Below are 16,042 nucleotides of genomic sequence, written 5' to 3' on the forward strand. Positions count from 1 at the left end.
CCAAAACATGGATATGATGGTGATTCTTAGCTTTGGGCCAGATGTTAATGGGTCAAAGAGAGAACATAGTGGGTATAAAAAAATACAAATCAAGGGATGCTGTTTTCCTCATAGGACAAGGATATAGAAGTATGCAGTAGGGGAAGCTTCTCATGGAATGCAACCTTCAAAACTTAAATCTCAGTGCTACAAAGTCTCTTTCATGAGAAATTTGGTTAAAAAAGCAACCATTATCTCTACAACTCTTACTGTGGAAGTCACATAGTTTGTGAAATCTATGTTGCTGTTGTCTAGGTCTCCATGAATATCAGAGAAAATCATTATGTCCTGTGCCATTAAATATATCAAGTAACTCTGAACATGGGTAGAATATGAGGTACAACTGCCTACACTTTTTTTTTTAAAAAAGAAAACAAACTGTTTTAGATACTAGTAGAATCTACTACTGATATGGTCTGGCCACTGTCCTATGGAAGGTCTATCATAATTAGTATTTAGCACTTCTAACCAACAAACTTTTCCTTCCTACTTTAGGTGCCTTGGGTCATAAATAGTGCTAATCCTATTTGGAAGGGCCTTAATTACCGCCTGGAAATAATTGGTTCCAGAGGAAGACATCTAATTAGGTCAAAATGTATTCTATTATAAGGGTCTAATGTTAAAAGCTTTTGTTGTGTGTTAGCAGCCAAACGTCATTGTTGGTTACTGATTTCTGATTGATCTCCAGTCAGATCTGGACAAAACTTTGAATAATTTTACATGTAAGATGTGGGTTGCTTTAGATGCTTTTCCTTCCAAAATGGTTCCAACTGAAAAGACTATATTTTCCACACATCTCTCTATAGAGGAGACAGTTGATATTTCTCAATGTCCAATTGAATTAATACAGAAGACCAATTTTATATAGTCCACACACAGTGGAGATATTATTCACAACCTATGGTGCTGGAAAGAAATTTTATTTTATTTCTTCAATGTGTGTGTATATTTATATGATTATGTATAAACCTATACATGTACATATATGTTGGAATCACTACACATATACTCACACACAGATGAATGTGCTTGAGGAAGCTGCTATTTCTAAACATAACTGAAGTTTCAATGAGATGAACAATGATCACTTTGTCTCTCAAAGAAACAATCAATTGAATGTTCGTGTGCTCGTTGGAGCATCTTCAACGTGCAGGATTGAAAACAAATGCAAAATTAACTTTTCCTTGGGAGTATATTGGGTCTGAGAGAAGGCCTACAGATGATTTCACTTCTATTATAGCTCCATGAAGCAAACAGTAATTTTGGTTTTACTGTGAACTGAGTCTGTGCAATGAATTAAAACAAAGAGATGAACAGAAAGAACTCAGCACTGAGGTGAAATTCTGTTAAACTTCTATGTCAACCTATCTCAAAAGTTAGTATCCCAATACATTAGTAAAGAACAACCTGGGAAAGGAACAAGGCAGAAATTCAGCTGGATGAGCCTGGTCACAGTGGGAGGTGTGTGTTAAAGGACCCCAGTGGGTGTTCTGTACATTGTAGGGTCTTCCTAGCCAACTATTTCTTGTAACTGTATGAAGTTCTACAAATCCTATAGAATTAAACTGAATACATTGTTTGGTGACTGGTCAAAGTTTTCATCCCGTGAAAGTTAATTACCTATTGCCTCTCTATATTTTCAACAAATATTCAAATTATGAGGTTCACTCTCCTGACTCTGGAGTGAGACTAACATCCTGGAAAGGAACTGTCTCTACCAATAGTAGTTGTTCATCTAATGGAAATTTCCAGCATTGAAGGGTAGCATGAGATGCGAGCAGAACAGTGTATGGCTTGGTTGTAGGATGTCTCACTCCAAGCTTTGAAGGGTTGGTCAAGGAAAAATTATCCAAAGAAAGTATTCACAGACATCCAAAGGGTTGAATAATAAATATTTAATGTCTTGTAAGCCAAGAAGCAAAGTTTGTATTTTGGCAACTTTACATTCTTGCTACCGTTTGAAAGTAGAGTTATGTAAATAAATGGCCTACTTGATTTCTAACTAAACTTTATTTATATAAATTGAAATATCAATTTCATAAGACTTCCACATTCAAAAATATCATTTTTATTTTATTTTATTTCCCCTACCACTTAAATATATGACTGCTATTCTTAGCTTTGGGGCATACAAAAACACCACTCTTCATGGTATGCAAATTCATATATTCTCTTATATTCTCTAAATGTGAGCACAAAGATCAATTGGAATGATCATTTAATGAAGGTTCTTTTTTTTTTCAGGTATTATTCCTAGAGTATAGATGTAGAAGGTTAGGAACAAGGCTCAGAGACCCATGTTCTCATGAAGCACTTTACCCAATTTTTACTGCTAGGGGACATGGACAATGTCCTTCATTTGTAGGAGGATACCTGTCAAAGCAGAGACTGAAACCAGTAACCACAGTTACATAAGGTCACTTTGGAGTTAGTTGGGAAAGATAAACATGATAACCTCATTACATCCATGGTTTAACAGCTTGCATTTCATGCTGAGACTTGGGGGTGATCAATAAAAGATAGGGCTGTTACTACCATGGTTATCATGTCCATCCACAGCCAAACACTCATAGTTGCTCTGCTTTGTGCCTGTGACAAAAATACTTGTCATATAAAACCTGTATAGCTAAGATATCTACCATGCAATAAATGAGATCTCCTGGGTAAACTGGGGATGGGGTGGTAGAAGGAAAGGAATGGGACATGAGAATATGAAGGAACAGGATGGTTGAGTTGCAGGAGGGATGGAGCGGGAGAGCAATGAATGAGATGTCTTGATATAGGAAGTCAATATGGGGTAGGGAGAAACTTGGTGCTAGGGAAATCTCAGGAACCTACAAGGATGACCCCAGCTAAAACTCCTAGCAATAGTGGAGAGGGTGCATGAACTGGTATGCCCCTGTCATCAGATTAGTGACTACCCTAAATGTCATCATAGAACCTTCATCCAGTAACTGACGGAGGCAGATGCAGAGATCCACAACCAATCATCAGGCCAAGCTCCAGGAGTCCAGTTGAAGAGAAACAAGATGGATTATATGGGCAAGGGGTGGGGGTGGGTCAAGATCATGATGGGGAAATTCACAGAGACAGATGACCTGAGCTCGAGGAAACTCACGGAATCTAGATTAACAGCTGGGAACCCTGCATGGGATTATGGGATCAAATTAGTCCCTCTACATGTGGGGAGCAGTTGTATAGCTTTGTTTGTTTGAGGGATTCTGGCAGTGGGAAAAGGATCTATTCCTGCTGTGCATGAGCTGGCTTTTTGGAGCCCATTCCCTATGCTGGGATGGCTTGCTCAACCTTGATGCAGAGGAAAGGGGCTTGGTCCTGACTCAACTTAATGTGCCAGGCTTTGTTGACTCCCCATGGGAGGCCTTACCCTTATGGAGGAGTGGATGGAGGGGGATTGGAGGGGAGATGGAAGGGAATAGGAGAAGGGAAAGGAGGGGGAGCTGTGGTTGGGTTGGTATATGAAGTGAATAAAAATCTTAAAAAGGTCTACAGAACTAGTTCAGGACAGCTAGGCCTGTTACAAAAGAAAAAAAAAAGACACCTGCCACGCAAAACAGCACACAGTTACGGCTGGTAAAATGTGAAAAATGAATTAGTGAGTCCAGTCCTGCTTATAAAGGTAGCTGGCCCTTCTTGTAGATCTTAATAACATTGACATAAATGCTTATCTTTCTTTAAAGGTAAGCAGAATATTCTCTGGGGAGTCTTATTTGAGAAGTGTTTTTGCTTAGGGTTAAATAGCCAACAAATTTCAAATATACCACAACTAGCATCAGTAAGTAAGTAAAATAAAATCAGTAAAACTTAGAAATTCAGATGGTAGGAGAATAATAAAAAGTCTCCTGGGTGCCTGTCAGAATCCCACAGTCTGGAAGCCTGCTTGTGCATAATCAGAATCATTATCCCTTAGATGGATACTTGCCAGGGACTTATTTTAAGCCTCCTGTCTCATGTAGAGGATGTGTCCCCTTCTCCTCCCCTACTAACTGACCCCATGTCTGAAAATATCTACCTTCAGCCTCTCTCCAAATAACTGGGCCAGACTCCGTAAGTAAGAGAAATGAATTTTCAAAGACTGGTTAATGACACAATTATTGTAAAAAGGCTGGGGGAAAATGTGTTCTGGTGTCTGACCTTCCCAGAGTTCTAATCCCAGACATATGAAGAGATCAAAGTGAACAGAAGCACACTTTAAGGTTAGAGAGCAATGTCTCTGATAAATCAGTCTCTTTGTAGATCTGGAAAGTGAATTAAAATGCAGAAGGATGTCATATTCCAGGCTAAGTGGCTACAGTTGTACTAAAGGTGTGGGCTTGAGTATTTGCTGTGGGATTGAATACTTGACACAGTTCAGAATGAGTTTTTCCTCTGCCTTTATTGTACTTTATTGAACAGATTTCTCAGTTTATATGAACGTCCTTGGTAGAGACTTGGCAGCAGAGAGTCCATACTACACATGGGAACTTCCCCTTAACACCAGTGGGAATCAGACTCAACCACGGAGAACATGAAAGCTTCCTAATCACCTTGGATCTTAAAGTAACAAAATTTTTATTGTCTGGGACCTTACTTACCAAAGGAAGTTCATAAGCCCACCCCCATGTCCCAAAAACATAAGAATCAGAGGGACTTGGTGCAGAAGTCAATTATATGTAAGTGCCAGTGACCAAACCCAGAGAGACCACTGAAGCACCTGGACTCTGACTGGGTAAGGGGCTTCTTAGCTGGGACACCCTGGCCTTATTGTTCACACATGAGCATGTCTGCCTCCTTTGCTTTATAGTTCCCATGTTCCTCCTCTTCCAGGCCTTCCTTTTTTTCTTATTGTTCTGAAAATTTTATTTTATTTTATTTTATTTTATTTTATTTGTTGTGTTTCCTGAGACAGTGACTCTTGCAGTTGAGGCTAGCCTCAAACTCTTTATATAGACAAGGCTAGCCTTGAAACACTGATCATCTAGCCTCAGCCTCTCAAGTGCTGGTATTCTAAGCATGTAGAAATTTGCAGGTTTTTTTTTATCCTGTGTATGTGCATATGTTCTTGTATGCAAAGGAATGCATACATGTGGGGGGTACATGTCTGTGGAGGTGGGCATGTATATTGCATATGACACGCATGTGAAGGCCAAAGACAGACATCCAATGCTGTTCTCTGGGGGCTATCCACCCTGTTTCCTTGATACAGTGTCATAACAAGTGGGTTGAATGATTGGGAAGCCCTAGGGTCTCCCCTGCTTGGGAATTACAAGTGTATGTCACCAGGCCTTGCTCTTAAAATTTGTATTCTGGAGACTGGACTTGGGTCCTTATGCTTGTACGACTACCACTGTGCTGATGGAGCCACATCAACCCGGTACTTCTAATGCTCTATGAAGACACCTTTGTTCCACATATCAGGCTACCCTGACCCTATCATATGTCCTAAATCCACTAGAGTTCACTTGAAAATTGGCTCTGGAGGTGTACTTCCCATCTTCAGCCATATAAACACCATACTCACTATTTTGAGAGAGCCTCTTGTAATTATAAATACTTAATTCTCTTTTTTTATTAGATTTATTTATTTTTTTTCTTTTTTATTTTTTTATTGAAAAAAAAATTTTCTGCCTCCTCCCCGCCTCCCATTTCCCTCCCCCTCCTCCCGCCCCTCTCCCCTCCCCCCACTCCTCTTCTCCTCCCTCTCCAGCCCCAAGAGCAGTAAAAAATACCAATCCAAATTCCCACTCCCTCCCCTCCTCCCATTCCCTCCACACACCCTCCCACCCCACACCCCTCTAATCCTAAGAGAGGGTAAGTCACATTGCTTTATGGAAGGTCCAAGGCCCTTCCTACTACATCTAGGCTGAGCAAGGAATATATCCAAAGAGAATAGGATTCCCAAAAGTCAGTACATACAGTAGAGATAAATCCAATTGCCATCGCCAGTGGCCCCTCAGTCTGCCCCAGCTATACAACTGTCAACCTCATTCAGAGGGACTAGTTTGGTCCTATGCTTGTTTCTTCCCAGTCCAGCTGGAGTTGGCGAGCTCCCATTAGCTCAGGTAAACAGTTTCAGTGGATGAACCCTTCATGGTCTTGACTTTTACATATGCTGACTCAATTAAATGTATTTTAGCAGTTTTTTAAATTCATTGCTATTGATAGAAAATGACTGTTTTCTTAATACACACTGAAACATATAAACGGTTACTACAACTAAAAACATTGAACTGTGAACTCCCTGGAATTCATGTATTATATATAGTTGAAGAATTACTGTTCCCATCTTATTAGATGGCAAGAAATAAATGATTTAATTTGCGAAGGTAAGTAAAAGCTATCATCTCAGCAATATTTCTATTTATATCAAATATGAGGTGTCCACAATAGGCTTCATCATGGCATATCTGGAAGCTTTACTCTGTGGTATCATACAAGATGGCAGCAGAGAACTGCACAGACGGTTGGGCATGGTTTCTCCATCTTTCCGGTGGTACCTCAGCATGTGAACGCTGATGAGAAAATACCCTGCTCCCCACAGTGTAGCAGGGAAATATGATTTCTTTGTGTATCTATAATCTCCATCTCACTTTCCTTTTCTAATAGTTCTACTGGATTAGAAACTTCAATAAGTCTTCAGTGATTTAGAATGCGTGCCTAGCCATTTTATTATAATATGAACAACAACAATGTCAACAACAATAACAACCACCACTATTTTCAGGCCTTCATGCTTATTACTTAATGTGGATCACCGCAGCCGTAGAAACCATGCCAAGAGGCCAGCATGGCTATTTCCTCCAAATAGGCTACTAATCACATCCAAGGTCATAGAAATTGTAAGTGGAAGAAATGAAACTTAGGCACATGTCTTTGATTTTAATCTTGGTCTTTAATCATAATTTAACACAGTGTTCTGAAATTCACTTACATCTACATAAATGGGATGTCATTCTAATAAGCCCGAGCTTGACTACTAACCATCTCTGAAAGCCTGGGCTCTCTATTTTGGTCCTAGTCAATCACTACATTTCCTCTGGCATCTGACATAACCATACATTAACAAAGGCTTCTAGCTGGAGCTCTATGCTCTAAATATTAGCTACTTTATTTTACCTTTAATCTGTAAAACAGAGTGAATCCACAGTTGTATGCCTATTCTACTGGCCTAGAGAAGAATTAATAAACCAAAATAGTGGGAGTCCATCTAAACTTAGACCTGCCTTTAACTCTCTTTGACTTCAAATTCTCCATCTGGACAGATAAGTATATTCGTGATAAAAAAAATCTTTTCAAGATGACAGAAAATCGTCAACTTCCAATAACCCTGACATAGATAATTAGGTGATTTTTTTTTTAGCTTCATGCTTAAGTTATAATTGAGGTAAATATTCTTTTTGAATATTTTTGCTTGCCTTAGGCTGTCTTACTTCAGAAACGAAGCTACAAATAGGTCAATAAGAAAGACTCTGAAGTGAATCATCAGAATGCATTGCACATCAGCAGGGCAAAAATGGCCTCAAATTTTTTCTTGTAGATCCAGGGAGAACTCAAAGTCAGATTTCTGGGCTTAAGTCCATCCATTTGTGGTGACCTCCACCAAGTCACCACGCTGAGTGTTATTTTTATTCAAAGCACTAGCATGTCTCCCGTAACTGAAAAAAAATCCTAAGATTGACTGTGTAAGACACAAGGTGATAGAAATTCAAATGAAATGTAAATTAAGATCTCATCCTTTTTAATTCTCAACACTTCCAACAATGCCATCAACCTGGTGTTGGGACAGTTTCACATCATATGCTGTGCTAAGAGCATAAAGGATGTTCAGTTATGAAATACAAAGCACCCAGACTAAAAGATGAGGGACATTTTATTTCCTTAAAACTGACAGGGATGGCTGGGCGACTTAAGCAATGCACAGAGGTGATCAAAACCCTTTATTACCTGGGGAAGCCATATCCATATCTCTGAATACCCAGGGCAGCTCTTTGTAAAACTGCCGGTGTCATTGTTTAAACAATGTTTGCTAAAAATAGTACTTGAATCATGGATTTTTAATTTGTTAGCACAGGGCTCCTAGACATGAATTTCAAACCTATAGAGACTTGAAAGAAATTTAATTAAAAGACTGCAGATAACATTTGTTACAATACTATAATAGACACAATGACTGTAATTCTCAAATTGTATTGGATGATGCTGAAATAAGATAGCCTTTCAATCATATTCATTACCAACGGTTCCCAAAGAATTGTTAATCATATCATGTTTTCTGTGATGAATTAATCTAGCAACAGTGATATCTATACATATTAATATGAACCCTGCCACGTCTGTAGATTCTATTATTAGAAGTGAAGACATATGAGTTCTTTGAGTTAGCCATTACCTTTCACGATCACATTCCCAGTACTGCTGGCAGTTCCGAAATGGTTCGTGGCTATACAGGTATAACTTCCAGCATCCGATTTAGTCACATTGATGATTCTGAGGTTTCCATCTTCAGAAATGGTAATTCTGAAAGCAAAGTAAATAAGCAAGATGTGGAGTTTATCTCATGAGAAATGATTTCTGTCGTTCCGTTGCCTGTCACATTGTAAATCATAGTTCCATTATTTGACAGCCTTGTCTGTTTCTTTTTCAGGAGTTTGTCTATATATGCATGAACATTATTGAGATGAGTCTTGTGTTTAATAATTTCTCCATTTGTCTTGCTAAAAAGTCTCAAACTTTGCTTAGAATAGCCATTATGAATATTAGATTGGTTTTAGCTATTTCCTTTTCTGTAATAACTCTTGACAATACAATGCAAAGGGAATCTTAAAGACCACCATTGGTTTTAAAACTACTAATGAAAAATTAGAAAAGGACATTGAGGAGATAGCTTAATTGGTGAAATGCTTGCCATGGAACTGTGAGGACCTGAGTTCCATTCCCAGAACCCATGTGGAAAGAGCTGGGTCAGATGTCATAGGGTGGTAATTCTAGCAGTACTTTTGGCAGAGGATGGTCAAGCAGTCTAGCTTGCTTAGTGAGCTCCCAGGGAATAAGAGACCTTGTCTTAAAAACTAAATCAGCCAGCATGTGAGGACTAATCAAGGTTTACCCCTGGCCTCCCTTACACCCTCATGAGCGCGCTCTCTCTCTCTTACTTGTGCACACACACACACATTGTTCTCTTGTGTTTTTTTTTTTTTTTTTCAATAACCTTTAGTCACACTGGTCCTTACAAGTTTCCAGAGTATATCAGATCTGTTCCAACCCCAGGGACTTTGAACTTGCTATTCTGTCAGACTTGGGCATTACTTCCCTTTATTGGTTACTTGTTTGTTGTTCTGTATCTTCTGAGAGCAGGGACAGTGTTCATCTTATGATTTAACTTGCATCTGACATACTGCATAAAGTAGGCTAACTGCCCTATAAATTATTGCTAGGTGGTAGAATGAATAGGTATATAAGCAAATTCTATTCTAAGAATTGACATATGTTATGGGAATTTCAAGTTGCTAAGACACTCGGTGCTTGTAAATATCCCCGCTGGGGATCGAGAATGGGAAGAATTTCACTTAACAAAACTTTTGATTGAGATTTTTTATTTTTAATAAACATAACTGAAGATTTAAATTTATTATGTTGCAGACACGGTGTTTACTATTTTTCAGATAATGAAGCTATAGCTTTTCTCGGGACCTATTCCAGATTCTACAAGTGTGTTAGCCGGAAAGCTTAACAAAGGACGATGGAAAAACAAAGATGCGTGTTCACACATCACACACGCCAGTTCTGCTTGTTCAGCTGTGTAACCTTTGGTCTCCTTGTCTATGAGACGGAACTTATTAAGCAAACCCGATTGGCTCTTGGAAAGAACAGGTTTTGTTTCTTACATGTTCCCTGGTATTTATCAGCTAGTAGTATCCTTCATCTTTTTGTTTGTTGATTAATAATCAATTGATTTGTTTTTGTTTTGTTTTGCTTTGTTATTTTTTTATTTTTTTTTTTGAGAAAGGGTCTCACTGTGTAGACCAGGCTGGCCTTGTATTTCTGATCCCAGTTCTGGGCTTACAGGTAAGTACTAAACCACCTGGCCTCTTTTATCTTTAAACATGAACTTTTATTTAGTCCCTTTTATTTATGGTAGGTTGGACTAGACCACACTCTCCTTAGTACTTTCATTTTGTATTGTAGTTAAGTCAGCCTATAAATAAATGGAATATTCTCAAATCAATGGAGAGGCAGCTAGAGTGTTGTGGCTGGGTGGTCTGTACCAGTGGATGGCATCTGTGACTGAGTTGCTTTCTGCTGGAGGCCTGGAGCCAGGGACAGAGGCTTCTGGACTGAGATAGATCCCCTGTGGAGGCTAAAATGCCATGTTGGTGGTAGTAGCTCCTGGCAGCTGGACTGAAAGGGCTGACTTGGTACTTGTATATTTCGTGTTTTACAAGCCACAAAACCTATGGAGACTCAGTTAAAGCAAAGTTCTCCACATAACCAAAACTTGCCCTCAGCAGTGGTTGTGGTCCTAATGAGTGTGAGTCAGAATCACACTAGGGGAAGCAGACTTAAAACTAGGCATGAGACCTATCTGCAAAACAAAGAGGAAAGGAGCTGCTCATTGGAGACTTCTGTTTCTAAATCACCCAGGCAAAGAAGGATGTACGAACTAAAACCAACAAAGCTCAAGCTTCAACAGGGATCATGCTATAAAGATATAAAAGACATCTACACAAACTCTATGTAAGGTATAATCTGTCAATACCTGCCATGGAATGGGGGAGGCACCTTTCCCTGTGGATTTGTACTCAGTCAATGGTCAATGTGTGTGAGAGAGGGATGTTTTCTTTAGAGGTACAGGCACTGATAAGGTACCTGAGCTCCTTTAAATAAGCCACTACTTGTATTCCTGTGAACAACTTTAATGAAAATTATTGAGCCATGTACAAAGGACATGAAGGTATAAAGAAGGAGAATCTGGAAGAAGAAGGGCATTAGCTGGAGTAGGAGTGACGGGAAAGAGTAATAGGAAGTGAATGTGATCAAAATACATCATGTACATGTGAGAAAATGTCAGAAAAATGACCTTTATTATGTATAAAAAGTGTAGTAAATAATGATGAAGTTCCTATTAGTTTTATACATAGGTACTACTTCCTGTAATAAAATTCCTCAAAGCTTTGGTTTTAAAAAGTATTCTTGCTCCAGCTACATCAAAGCCTCAGTTGACACTCGGAGATGCTGATTGGAGGCCTTCAGCTTACTCACTCTCAGAGGCACTTACGGTTCCTCACCCAGCAGCATTTGATTCTTTATTTACCAGAGTGCAGATGTACTGATAAAATGAAAATGGCGAACCACATATTAATTACCTCAATAACAACAAAAATATTCTTCAAGGACTTAATCATATTCCTATTTATGAGACAATTTGCTGGAAATTGAGAAATGTCAGTGTAATAACTCAGTAAATAGGGTGGCATTCATATTTTGGATGTGAATTCATCTAACATAAGGTAGACAAGCCTGGGGCATAGTAAACAGAGGGATGTTTTCAATGCTCAAAGGTCTATTAATAGATTGTTTCAATTAAAACAATAGTAGTGCAATTCCAAAATCCTAAAGCTTTGGCCCAAATTAAACTGTACTATGCAAATCTATGGATCAGAAAGGAGGCAGAGGACTTCCCATAAAATTATTTAGGCCCCAGAGTGACCCTGATACATTGAAAGTCTATAAAATTGACCACATTATTTTTATGCTCAAAGATAGGGAAGCTCAACTTTTTCAGAAGTGATATTTCAGACTAGATGATTCTTAGCATTTGGGAAGGACACCAAACAGAATATGAGGGTTCTTTAAGGCCCACTCTCCCCCCATGTTCTGATCATCAAAGAGACTTAAGGGAGCATGACCTGGGGAGAGGACAAATTCTATCTCTAGTTGAGAATTGGTCTAAGCCAATTTACCACTCCCAATGTTATTTACAAAGAAGTAAAAAGCAAAAGAAGACAGAAAGAGACTGGGATATTAGAATTCACGGAGGGGATGCCAGAGAGAGAGAGAGATCATTTGTAGGTGGGACAACCTCAGCAGCCTTCACTAAGTCATGTCATCTTGCTATGGCTTTATCTTTCCTCGGAGCAATTCATATTAGTGGGCAATCTGATGTTCTCAGCATGGTTCTCTTACAATATAGTTCAATGACTAAGAAGACAAATGCTGAACCTAAACTCAAATCTCACTCCTGTTCTTGAGCTGTGTCATTTTGAGTGAAGCTGTTTCTTTGTACTTAAGTTTTCCTATTTGAGTAAACAAACTACTAAAAACTATGTCTTGTAGGTTGTTGGTAAGTTTAGTAGTAGTGAGAAAAATGTGTGTCATATCAAACAAACCTAATAGATGAATCAACCAATTGTTCTCATCAGCGGAGCACGACATCCCTCCTGGTCCCATTGTTCCAAGTATCTAAAATGGATGGCTCACGTGAAGACAACTGGTGAGTAGTTTTGCCAGCTAACAATGCATACGGGTGACACAAAGTTGTCACAGAATAGTGATGAAATATGAGTGCCATTCATGGATATTTAATAACCACCCCCCAGATGGCAAGCCTTCCTAATTGAAATATTCTATCCTGGAAGGAGGCTAATACGATGCAGAAAACGAACAGCCTCACAAGTAGGAAAAGGAGATCTGAAACTTCCAGGTTTTACAAGGCTCCACCCCATGATGAAAGAAGCAAGAAACAGCTGACTGGGGACAAAACTCTGAACTGTCCCCCTTCCGGGAGAAGATACTCTTGAAACTATAGACTCCCCTGCATGATGGAGGAAGGTCATTGGTTAATTAATAAAAAAACTGCTTGGCCTCATAGGTTAGAACATAAGTGGGTGGAGTAAACAGAACAGAATGCTGGGAGGAAGAGGAAGTGAGCTCAGAAGCAGGGCAGCTCCTCTCAGAGCCAGATGCAATGCAGCCAGCCACCAGGTCAGACATGCTGAATCTTTCCGGTAAGCGCACCTAGTGGTGCTACACAGATTATTAGAAATGGGCTAAATTAATACGTGAGAATTAGCCTAGAAGAGGCTAGATATAATGGGCCAGGCAGTGTTTAAAAGAATACAGTTTGTGTGTTGTTATTTCGGGGCATAAGCTAGCCAGGTGGCCGGGGGCTGGGTGGCAGGAATGCAGCCCGCAGCTCCCACAACACCTGCAAGTCATGCATAGAGCTCCTGGATTGCAGCTTTCTTGAGTTGCCACCCATTCAGGGTGGACTTTTCAATGACACTGTGCCTTTGAGTCCCTGCACCTGCATGTCACCCATCCCCAACACCGCCTTAATAAATTCCAATGAGCTCATCGCCTTGCCACGTTGACCTTTGTGGTATCATTTCTTTGGACTATTTTTGGTGCCCCCTCAGGAATGAAATGTTTTTTCAAATCTCTCCAGGAAAAAATAGCAAAACAGCCTTTACACACATAGCTAAGTTTTCAATAAGTGCAAAATTACTTTAAACAGGACAAAACATCTGGAAAATACCATCACCATGTTACAGACCATCCATTTCTATGAGTGGAATGGCCACTACTTTTCCAATAAGAAAATTGTTTTTCATAACTCTAGCTATAAGAAGAGCAGGGACCAGACCTGGCTGGCCAGGAGATCCTGTTCTCTTCTCTTCAGTCGTTGGTTTAAGGATTCACATGCCATCAACACCAGAGTCTATCTGGGGAGACAGTATTTTTCTGCTGAATTACTAAACATGGGAGATATAAAACTAGAACTTTGTCTGCCATGGGAAAACAAAAATAAAAGGCTTTTAAGGAAGTCAAGCAAAGAGACTGAGAGAGGCAAAGATGGAGAGACCAGCACCTCATGCCAGTATTGAACTTATTTTGTCCATGCCTAATGCTTAGGAACCCTTGATATATGAATCAATAATTTAAGATATCAAAAATGGAGTTTTCAGACCATAAAAATGTAAGAATGAAATCTCTTGAAGAAATTTCTGAACTTGTCTAGGTGATCATGGATATGAGAGTAGCAGGCAGGGAGTGGGTTTCTGCCAGAGTCTGTGGTGGCTGCCTCTCCAGAAGATATCCTGAGCAAACTGATGATGCTTACTTCAGTAAAATGGTCACAGAGCATTGAGTGCAGAAAAAACTGACCTGCTAGTTCCTCATATAAGGCTGTATCATATGCTGTTAGCTACTTATTTATACATGTAAGGCTCTAAGTTCACAAATTGACCAATTGCTTTAAATGTGCTTTCTGGAATCTGTGTGTATGTGTGTGCATGTGTGATGTACTTTTCCATGTGTGTACATGTGTGTCAAAATCAGACACCAATATCAGGTGACTTCTTCAATTTCTTTCTATATGAATTTTTGACAGGGCATCTCTCAGTGAAACTACAGCTCTTAAATTGGATACCCTGGCTGGGCGCTGTCTAGGTGATGAGCTAGAGGGGCCCTTCTGTTTCTTCCTTCCTTCCTGCAGCTCGGTTCCTCAGCAGAAGTTGCATACATGCTACCTGACTTTTGCAAGGGAGTAAAGGATCTGAATTCAGATCCCGTGTTTTCATGATAAGCGTTTTACTGACTGAATCATAGTTTTGGAGTCAAAAAATCACCCTTATTTTAGGTGGTACTATTTGGACAATCTCAAAGAACTTTTGAGATAACACCCAATATTAATATTTATTTAGACACTTGTTTTAAGTTGGATGTCATGGCAACTTTCAAAAGAGGAAAACAAAATAAAATAACAACCAAGTTCTTTAAAGAGTCATTCTATATTAATTTTTCTGAAAGTTAAAAAGGTTTTATTTATTACTTAATGTTTTTATGTGTATGACAGTTTTGCCTGCATTTATATATGTGTCCCATATATACGTGTGTGTGCCTGGTGACTGCAGAGGTCAGAAGAGGACACTGGGTCCCCAGAACTAGAGTTACAGAAGGTCTGGAGTCCCTACATGGGTGCTGGAAAACGAACCTGGCTCTTCTGTAAGAGCAATGGAATCTTGGGGGTAGGGTGGGATGGGGGTAAGGGGAGATGGAGAGAGAAAAGTGTGAAGGTGAGGTTGAGGGGAACTTGGGGAAACGGGATGATTGGGGATATAGGAAGGTTGGATAGGGGAGCAGGGAAACTCATATCTTAATTAAGGGAGCCACCTAAGGGTTGGCAAGAGACTTGAACTTGGAGTGGCTACCAGATGCCCAGGGCAATGTCCCCAGTTAGTTCCTTGGGCAACTGAGGATAGGGAACCTGAAATGAACTTATCCTATAGCCATACTGATGAATATCTTGCATATCACCATAGAACCTTCATCTAGCGATGGATGGAGATAGATACAGAGACCCACACTGGAGCACCGGACTGAGCTTCCAAGGTCCTAATGAGGAGCAGAAGGAGGGAGAACATGTACAACGAAGTCAGGACCACGAGGGGTGTACCCACCCACTGAGACAGTGGGGCCGATCTATTGGGAGCTCACCAAGGCCAGCTGGACTGTGACTGAAAAAGCATGGGATAAAACCGGACTCTCTGAACATGGAGGACAATGAGAGCTGACGAGAGGCCAAGAACAATGGCACGGGGTGTTGATCCTACTTCAGGTTCTGGCTTCGTGGGAGCCTAGACAGTTTGGATGTTCACCTTCCTAGATCTGGATGGAGTGGGGAGGACCTTGGACTTTCCACAGGGCAGGGAACCCTGACTGCTCCTCGGACTGGAGAGGGAGGAGAAGAGGAGTGGGGGGAGGGGGAGAGGGGCGGGAGGAGGGGGAGGGAAATGGGAGGCGGGGAGGAGGCGGAAAATTTATTTTTCAATAAATAAAAAAAAAAGATCATCTGAAAAAAAAAAGCAGTGTAGTGTCCTTAACACCTGAGTCATCTCTCTAGACCCTCTCAATGAGACTGCAACATTTTCTTTGTGTTGCATCTCATGTGAGCTTTTCCATTTTAGGCTATTGATTGACCCCGAGGTTGACGTTGAACTCTGAGCTC

At 40.0% G+C, this 16,042-nt stretch overlaps 1 protein-coding gene across 6 annotated transcripts in view; it reads right to left on the reverse strand.

The window, feature by feature from the left end:
- LOC130871170 (contactin-4) overlaps nt 1–16,042 on the reverse strand; it is a 1,056,779-nt gene that overhangs the window by 71,282 nt on the left and 969,455 nt on the right. For all 6 annotated transcript variants that reach the window (XM_057764481.1, XM_057764498.1, XM_057764473.1 and 3 more), the window contains one exon: nt 8,426–8,553. In XM_057764481.1, coding sequence (XP_057620464.1) covers nt 8,426–8,553 — 128 coding nt within the window. The remainder of the gene's footprint in view (nt 1–8,425; nt 8,554–16,042) is intronic.

The sequence above is a fragment of the Chionomys nivalis genome, chromosome 1 (assembly GCF_950005125.1).
Source record: "Chionomys nivalis chromosome 1, mChiNiv1.1, whole genome shotgun sequence".
NCBI classification, from domain to species: Eukaryota; Metazoa; Chordata; class Mammalia; order Rodentia; family Cricetidae; genus Chionomys; species Chionomys nivalis.